At 30.2% G+C, this 10,240-nt stretch overlaps 1 protein-coding gene across 1 annotated transcript; it reads left to right on the top strand.

Annotated features, from left to right (window-relative positions):
* Nucleotides 1-37: 37 nt before the first annotated feature.
* On the top strand, nt 38-4,949 carry LOC136984249 (ribitol 5-phosphate transferase FKRP). Its single transcript, XM_067281158.1, has 2 exons — nt 38-932; nt 4,019-4,949. The coding sequence occupies exons 1-2, from the start codon at nt 138-140 to the stop codon at nt 4,814-4,816; spliced, it is 1,593 nt and encodes a 530-aa protein (XP_067137259.1). The 5' UTR covers nt 38-137; the 3' UTR covers nt 4,817-4,949.
* Nucleotides 4,950-10,240: the final 5,291 nt, after the last annotated feature.

Genomic DNA, 10,240 nt, shown 5'->3' with positions numbered 1-10,240 from the left:
TTAATAAATAAAACTAACGTAGAGTAACTCTGTTCAAATTTTAAAAATTCAAATCGAGTAGGTTTGCTGGGTTTGCTTCACACGTGCTATTCGTTTGGTGTGGTTGTTTCTAAGCAAATATGTTAACATAAAACAGAATGAAACGAATATGGAATTGGAAATATATAACTCTAGCTATTTTTGCCATTTATTTGTTAACTATATGTTATATTTGGTTAATATTGGATGTTGACAGTTGTGATTGTCAAGGAGGATCTCCCAAGAGACCTTTGAATGAAATTTCATTTAATTTAAGAGACTTCAAGGAGAATGGTGTTGGAAAAAATTATACCAAAGCATCACCCAAACCTATTAAAAAATTAAGCAAACTTGTTACTGTGATTATTAGAGAATTTGAATTATTTGAAAATGATATAATAGATACTATAAGATCACTGTTAAAATTAGATAAGTATATACACATTCTTGTTATCTCTGATAAGAGTCCTTATCCTCCTCTTCATTTGCAGTTGGCTAAAGATTTTCCTAGTAGTAGAATTACGACTATTGCTCTTCATTCGTATCCTTATCAACCGATAAATGATTCGCGACCTGAACTTTTTATACATACTGATTATGTTCTGTTTATACCGGATTCTGCTAGAATTCAAGCATCTAATATTCGTCAGATGATTAATGAACATATCACTCGTCCGGATGATTTAATGGCTATGTTTGCGAATGAGAAAAATGTTAAATGTTTATCGTCAAGAATCAATTTAAGGGAATGGGTTCTTCAAAATAATAGAGTTTCTATTAAAAATAGATGTGATATTTTGGAAGGTTTCCATGTGCTATTAATGTCTTCGAAACTGTTAATGAAGCTTAATCATCCATTTTCTCGTCCGTTTCCATATTCGTTATATTTACAGACTAGTTTTAAAAACATGAAGGTAAGCTAGTGTGTGTTATTAATTTATATTTTCAAATTGTTTTTATGAAATTTATTTAGGCAATGATAAAATGTGTTTATTTCCTTCATATCTTGGATTTTTATGACACTAAATAAAATGTCCCCATAGGATTTTGTCTCAGGAGGCAAAACATGAATGATTGTAGATCAATCAACCAACCAATTAATTCACTAAAAGCATGTTCCTTAAATGAGTTTGTTTCTTTTTATATTGTTTCATTTATCTTTGTGAGAGTGAGTAATAACAACACATGAAAAACAAGCAAAAACTACCCTAAAAAATGTAGTGTCTTCCAAATAAAGCTGCTGCATATTTGATATTGAGAAATTGAGATATCATCTGTCATATGCAGACTGTAGTTCAGTGTATTAACTATTAAAATGAATTTACTCTAAAAAAAAATACCTTTACTGTTTAAAATTAGTTATAAAAGTAAAGAAGAAAGTTGGCTTCTTTGTACGGATGCCCTTACTACATTATTTTTCAGAATTAAAATTGTATACAATAAAATACAATATACAGGCAGCCTGCGACTTTCGCACATAATTGGTTCCTGAAAGTGTGCACAAATGTTGAACGTTCAAAAGTAGATGTAAAAAAATATGCACCAAAAACTGTTTTAAAGTATTTATTTATCAACATGTATACATAATGAAGTTAACAAGGTATGTTTAAGTGCTTTCGGATGTTTTCTTTATAAAGTTGTCAAGAGTTAGTTGAATACCATATCTCATTTTAAATTTGTCAAACCAGCCATTACTTGCTTGAAATTACTTGCGTGTTAGAATCTTCATTTAATCTAGTCTTCCAATCTTAATGAAACTAAGAGCCTTAGCTTGAATAATTGAAAAACTCAGAGGGACAATATTTTGATGTTGGTCATCAATCCACGATGACAAAGATCTTTCCATTTCATCCATTACTATGCAGTGTCTTTTGGAAACAATCTTTGAAGATATATTTCCACAATTTTAAACGTATTCCTTAATTTTACTCTTATTTTTCAAAATTGAACATATCGTAGATCTGTTTACATTGTATAAACGTCCGATTGAAGCAAAAGATTCACCATTTTCAGAAAGTTTAATTATTTCCATCTTTGTCTCGATTGTATGAAATTTGAGTCCTTAATTTCTTTTTGTTTGTATCAACACTGCAGTTTCTCTGTTTCTCACTCATGTTTATCAATTTATAAGAACAAAATACTTAAACATAAACAAATAAATTGGCAAAACACACAACATATTGACGCACGACCTAATGCAAGACTGAAACTGTTTTGACTTTTTGCTCGGAACAACACAGTAGTGATTAGGATTCCGAGAAATCCTCTATTGTAGGAAGTAATGTGTGTCCGAGAACGTAGAGTGAGCTACTGCGCTTTGTAGCGTATGAGTGTTTTGCATGGAAACAAATTTTTTCATTATCGACAAAAATATTTAAGAAGTTGAATTTTTTAAAAATGTGCGAAAGTCGAGGGCCACCTGTAGTTTATACAAAAAGTATATATCTTTGAGGTCATAAAAATAGAAATTTATTAAAAACATATTTTATAATAAATTTACAAATAGCTTAGTATTTTTAATATTCTCAAGGACATTACATAATAAAATTAATAATAACCAGCAATTATTTATTGTGACATTGTCATAATGCCAAGCTATAATTTTTAATAATTTTTGAATTTAAAATTTATGCTTTCATCTCAAATTAGTAGTGTCTTGCCTCTGTAAATCATACTTTTCTGTTAGCAATAGAGTTGTGCAGTTCATCTACCTAATGCCTTTCTGGGGAATATATTTGAATTGAAATAATGTAACTTCTGGTTTTCACTGAAAGTTCATATATAGTTAATCAGGGCCTCCTCCCCGTAATCTTTCCATATCTAGTCTTGGCTTTCATCTATCTAACTTCATTCTCAAGATTAAGGAAAGATAGATGGATGACAATGAGAATTTCTAGGTCTACAATTTTTTCAAATTGCAGCCCAATGATATTAACAGGTTATAAAAATTGTTTATAGGCCATCAACTGGACAAAGATGTTTGGCTTATACTGTAAAAAGTGAAGCACAGTATGTTTTTCTTTTATGGTGTTTATTTTACAAAGTCAAATACTTTAGCTAAGAATAAAACTGTTATTTTACATTGTTAAAAACTAGCATTGTTTTTATAAAATATTAAAATTTTTAAACTGTACTTTTAACTTTAGAAAGATGATAATATATATATTGATATATTGATGCTTATCTTTCTAAAAGTAAAAGTACATTTTATTCAATTAAAAAGTTTAAATAAGGGTTTATTTAAATTTAAATAAAAATGACAGATCATTGATACTTCTAGAATTATTCCAGAAGAGGATCATTGCAATCTTATTTTATGCTTTTTTAGTTGGGAAAATTGTTCATTTATGTTAGATTAATGAAAAAGAAACAACATCACGAATAATTAATATTTACATGTTCAAGCTCTTATCACTAGGCGCCAAGTAAGACTGTTTGATCTGTTTCACATCTATGGGGATCTCAAAAATAATTATTATGAATTATTCCATTGTATTTCTTTAATATTAGGAAATAAATACTTTTTATCAAATTTTTTTTATTTAAAAAATATAATAAAAATTTTAATGTTTTTTTTATGTACTGGGACTTTAACATGGTAAGTGGTCCAAACTTTCTTTAACCTCTTAGAGACATTGGGATTGCCAAGGTATTAAGGCATCAGTCTACTGCTTTGGAGGGCTGGGATGAAATCCAGACGAACAATCCCAGGATTTTTTTATGGGCAGTCTGTCTCAGATATATTGGTCCTCACCACCCAGTCACTCCCATTATGAACCTGGCTGAATGTATGATGAGTATGGAAAAAGGTCTCCATAATGCTCAAAGAACAGAAAGAGTAAAAAAAAAACCTCTGAGAGGCTCTGTCCATAGAAAATATCAATACTAATGAATCTGATATGAAAATAATAATTTTTAATTTGTTGACTTGTAATTTTAATGATAAAAGATATTTTTTTCAGACCTTTTATCTAATGTCTAATTTTATTTTCATTAACAGATTTACGCAGTTTTAAATTCAAGTTTAAAACAAGAAAAGCAATTATTTCTTGATCCACATAATAATTGGAAGCACGAAACATTTGTTTTACAAAGATTGATCAATTTACATAAAAGCTGGGGAATCAAAAAAGTTATTTATGAAGATGGAAAAACTGACTGGTATGGATGCACAAAATCAACAACTCGTTGTTTTGGAACAGTGATTGATGATATGCCAGAATATTTATATGAAGGCCGATGGACCCCACCTTGTTGCTTAGAGAATTTGAGAGAGACAGCTCGACATGTATTTAAAATACTAGAAAAATGCGGTGTTAGATATTGGCTGGAAGGAGGTAGTCTGTTAGGAGCTGCTCGCAGTGGAGACATCATTCCTTGGGATTATGATGTTGACGTAGGAATTTATGAAGAAGATATTAAAAAATGTGAATGGTTAAAGAACTCTGAAAAACAATCTATTATAGATAATAAAGGGTTTGTATGGGAAAAGGCAAGAGAAGGTGATTTTATTCGTGTTCAGTTCAGTCAGACTAATCATCTTCATGTAGATATATTTCCATTTTATCCATCCAAAGGTATGATGACCAAACATACTTGGTTTGCAACACACAAACAAGACATAGAATTTCCTGAACATTATCTAAAACCTTTAACAAAAGTTAAATTCATTGGCACATATGCTTCAGCACCAAATAATATTAGACAATTCTTAGAAATGAAATTTGGAAAGGGTGTAATTGAAAATCCTGAATATCCAAATCCACAAAAGTTGAAATTTCCAAGTAAAAATCCTTAGAAAGATCTATTTTATTATCATTTGAATATTTTTAGCTTAAAGTTATTTATTTATATGTTAATGTTGGTCTAAATATTGCTTCTAAATAGATATATATTCTGCTACTTATTCCCCAAAAGAATTGAATGTTACCAATAGTAAAATATATAATATGGCACTCCACTCAATGATTGAATTCCATTCCTATGATTAGGTTGTTAAGCGAATTGATTGATAAATGAGGAGTTTAACTGTTTTATTTATTCTTGATAAAGAAATGGTCTAAAGGAAACTCCAACTTGATAACTTTGCTTTAATTTGCATCTCTTACATATTACAGAACATAAAAATACAATCAGTAAAAATTATCAAATGTTGTACCAAAAAAATTAAAGTTCATTCATTTAAAAAAAATCTATTCTTGGCACTTCTTCTATGTCATGTTCTTTCCTTTTACTGGCATCTTGTACTATGAGAGTGCACAATAAAGTACAAATTTATAAATGAAATATGTAGTCTTGGAGATTTCAAACACTTTATGTAGTAAATACTGACTGACTGTAAGAATAAGACTACAAAAGGGGTTTTTGCACCAAGCAGTCATTAAACAGATAGGTTGTTAAGTGAAGAGTGGCTGTACAGAATAAACTTCTGTATCTATAGTTAATTTTGCATATACAGTTCATAGTTAAATGACCACTTGCTAATTGAATTCTAGAAGTAAATCTCCTTATATGTGTTCTTGATATGTATCTTTCAGAAAAATTTAAATCATCATAGATAATTTTTATAAATCATTATATGCAGTAGATATGCCTATCGGAACTCATATCATGATCAATGCTATGAATTCCAATAAGTTTATAAGAAAAGATTTTGGCAAAAGAAAATAGAATCATGAAGCATTAGCAATAGTTATATTTAAAAATTCCATTTATTTATACATATATAAAATTATAATTATTTTTATGTTTTTACTGTGTTGTTTATATAATTTTCAATGAAGTTTAATATTGCAGAATGAGATAGTCTTCTGATAACTTTTAATAAACCAATATTTAATATTTCCAAAATGATTTATCGGAAATTTCAAAAAGTCAGTATTTATTAGAGAGATGTATTTAGCAGACCATAAAAATTTAAATAATTGTATTAAACATTGCCAAAATTAAGATCAAAATAATTGAAATTAAATATTTATAAAGCAATATTGAAAGTATATAAATTGAAAATTTGTATATATAAGAGTAATATTGTACACTTTATTGAAATTTAAGCTTGTTGTTGTTAAAATATTTTGTACAAAAATTAAATGTCAGACAATCATACTTATAAATGATATACATAACAATTTTTTCTTTATCCAAATAATTATAGCATAAATATGAATTTCTTCTATGTTTTTTATTGTGAAAATAAATAAAATATATTTATTGCAGAATTTTTTGTGTAGTTCATAAAAGATATATTTACTAAGATTTTAGAATTAGAAAGTTACATTGATCTTGATATAAGAATATATGAATCTGTTCCTATGAGTTCTTTCTTTACAAAAACAAATAAAAATATTATAATAGAATGGTAATTGAAAATTTGCATATTATTGTTCAGCTGTTAAAAATTTTATCATATTTCAAAGCATAATTGATTCTATTATACTATTACATTATTCTGTTATTATTTACTGTTAAATTCACTATTCTAATAGTAACTTGTAAAGTTTGCAATGGTTTTGACCAATGTCTGATCCCAGAATTCAGCAGCAACTTTGAATTTCCAACTTTTCTATCTTGTTATGGTAATATTTATAATTTTTGACAGGAAACTTGAAAGAATATTATCTGATGTAAACAGAAATCCCATTACTACATTTTTAGATAAATGTATACCTTTCTTTTGTTGTCATTGATTTGTGTTATAGATTGAATGACTGGAGATTTCATCTTTAATATTTCTTCAGAATTTGTTCATTCTTACTAGAAAATATTTGTCTGGCAAGTAGGCTTGATTTTTCAGTAATTTGTTCAATACATATGTTGCTATGACACAGTTTTGAGTACCAAGTCAAATACTGTCTCTGCTCAATAACATGCTGGTATTTTTCAATTCTACTATTATTGTCTTACAGAAGATAAATTTGCTTCTCCTTTAATTTTCTGGAGAAACAGGCAGTCAAGTTCACTGAGATCATTAAAAACCATGCAAGCATACAGACAAATAGGATATCTACAAAAATGTCTTTAACTAATATAAAAATATTTTGGGAAAACCTGAGCAATCTTAAAATGGAACTTCTGCATATCTGACTTGCTAAGTTCTAATTCATAAAGATTTTATCTAACAAACTCTGCTCCAAGTTGAGATTCTTGGCTCTTCCTAAGCTTTGGAGGTACTCTAACATTTATTCATCATTGGCTTTCCAATTATAGGATTCTTAATCCATTGAATTTGAATTCTTGGAAATCTTGTCCAGATCTTAAGAGTCTTGAATCTTGAATCCATCATTAATTTCTAAAACTAAGATTATACAGTAGTCCCACTAGTCCAAACTAATTGGGACCGAGCCCTGTTTGGATTAGCCGAATAATTGAAATAACATAGAAGCAAGCAGTAAAACAGGTCTGGTTTATATAGATCCAACAACACCAATGACGTCAGCACCCCACCCTTTATTTCATCTGACTTGTACTCAATACAGGGTGCAAACAGTTAAACAAGTTTTGTAATTTTGAAGTGGCAACCTGCCTTCATTGTTTACCTTAAAATTATTTTAACTGTAAAAAATGTTGTTTTTAATACACAGTCCAGTATTCCAATCAGTTGACTGATGCTACTGTGTGAGTTAGCATGCTTAATTGTGAATGTTGAATGTACTCTTCACTCTACATTAGTTTAGTTTATTCTGCTGCTACAATGGTCACGAAACAGAAACACACAACATGCACGTTGAAAGATAAATTGGATGTTTTGAAAAGGCTGGACAAGGGTGAAAGTGCAACGAAATTGGCAGTAGAGTTTGGAGTGGGCAAGGGCAGAATAACCAACTGAAAAAACCATGCAAAGATGAAGCAGTTTTGTGCCTCTACTTCAGTAAAAATCAGTTGAAAATTGACATACAGCAAGGCCCTCAACGTTTGACAAGCTTGATGAAGCCCCTAAGTAGCCCTCTTGTTACAGAAAATTTCCTCTTCACCAACCGAAACATGTTCAGACTAGCAGGACTCTACTGTATAATGTAATTCTAACTTGTATGCAATTTGGAGATAGGTTTTGCTGTCTCTAAATTGCATACAAGCCAAAATATGTTACTGTTCCATATCACATTTATGTTGTCTACAGTCTGGTTAAATAGTCTTAAGCTAGAAGTTGACTAATATGATTTTTATTCCAAAATTTACCAGAAAGTCATATGTTGAAAAAAAGAATTTTCCAATCAATCTGATATCTTTCATGCTAAAACATTAAAGAAATTAATTGATAAACCTTTGTTGATGTTTGAAAAAATTCCTTTTCATACTCTCCAGGTTGCTTTTTAATCTTGAGTCTTGTGAAACTGCTCCATGTAATTTAAACTTTGAGCTTTCTGAATTGAAAAAGTTACTGATGTCAAGGAGATAATTGCATTTGCTACTTTCTTTGACATTTTCAATATTCAAAAACTTTATTGAAGGGGATTAAATCCTTCATTGGGTTGATTTTATGTTCCAAAATTAGAATACTTAGGTTTTTGGTTTTTGTTTTTTGAGATTGTGCAACGATTTGAGGATGCCTCAAGATAGCACTTTAAATAAATTTAAACAAAATATTCAATAAATTTTCTTTCATCTTTGATAATTTTAGAAGTTAGTAAATTACTCTCCTCAAATAGTGTATATATAGTGTAAATCAAATAGAAATTCCCATTGTAATATAATTTTAATGAAAATTTAGTTTTTGAGGTTTGACTTGTTGATGCAATGTACCAACATTCTGATGATTATATACTTGGTTTTATATTATGGAAAGGCTTGCCTGACAGTCTGATTGCCAGCAAATAGGTGACAGGCATCACATTCCACAAAGAGTTACAAAAGTTTGAAACAAAGTTTGGATCATTCAGAGCAATAATTTTTTTCATGACAATGAGAAATTTTAAAATAATTTCAAATCATAAAATTGTGTTATACAATCACCTTAGAATTCATAGTGATGCATGATTTGGCTGGTAATTTCTTGATACCAAAAGGGGACGGAGGAGCCGCAGCTAATAAAAACAGTTCTTTCGTCAAGAAAATAAATTTGCGTTATTAAAAATTTGTTCGTACTGTACATTATTAACGACGTAAATTTCTCTAAAAGATTGTATTTTCGAAAATTCACTAAAGGAATAATGTTATCTATACAATATAATATCAAATTTAATAGTTAGGTTGATGCAGAAAACACTCCAGGATCAAACAAAGCATATTTTCAGATGAACTTATTTTAAGTTCTTGTCTCACTCAATTTCATCATAAAACTTATCACATTGTAAGTTGCAATTTTACTTTATAATTTGCATTTCTTTTGCAGCTTCAATGCTTAATTTTGACTTCTTTTTAGACAACAAGAAAAATTAGTGAAAATATTCTTTCTACAGATACTTCCTGGCAAACAAAGAACTAATTCTATCAAAGTATTAAAATATTGGAATTCAAGATCCTTGTGGTCAAAACCCCAAGGATTTTTCGAAGGCAGTCTGTCCCAGATACCTCGGGCTCGTTCTTCACCACCCAACCGCCCCCCATTGTCCCATTGGGGGCCTGGCCGAACCCATGATGCACCTGAATAGGGCCGGATGGCCAAGAGGTCAAGATGGCAGCCTACCGCCCAGGTGGACGCGGGATTGAATATGGACGGGTCGAAAAATTCCTGGGGAGTTTTCGACCCATCCGGATTCGATCCCAGAAATATTTCGGGGGTGGTCCGTCTGGATATGTCGGGCCCCGTTCCTCACTACCCAGCCTCCCCATTGTGGGCCTGGTCGAACCTATAATGGGCTTGCTAAAAGGGGCCCTCTTAATGCTCACAGGGCGGAAAGAGCTGTAAAAAGAAAAAAAAGAATAAGGTCCTCTTAATGCCACAGGACGAAGAGGATAAAGAACTAAAAGAATTGAAACGTTTTAATACAAATATTAAAGTTTTTCAATTTTAATTTAATTACATCAGTGGCGTACCGTTATTGTAAGCAGCGCTTTCACCGCTTCCACATTCCAATGACCTTCCCTTGTAGTTTCTAAAATGAAAATTTTCATATTTTAACGTACTTTGAATTAATTAAAATTAAAATTTTATTATAACTGCATTATGTATCTCATTACCAATTTCTATACTACATGTGAACAAACGATAAGATTGTTGTTGTATATTCGAATATCAGTGGCGGAACGGAAGCGCTTACGAGACAGCTTCCACGGCGAAAATAAC

The sequence above is a fragment of the Centruroides vittatus genome, unplaced genomic scaffold (genome assembly GCF_030686945.1).
Source record: "Centruroides vittatus isolate TY-2023 unplaced genomic scaffold, ASM3068694v2 contig_911, whole genome shotgun sequence".
NCBI lineage: Eukaryota > Metazoa > Arthropoda > Arachnida > Scorpiones > Buthidae > Centruroides > Centruroides vittatus.
This window is presented reverse-complemented; position numbering and strand designations above follow the sequence as displayed.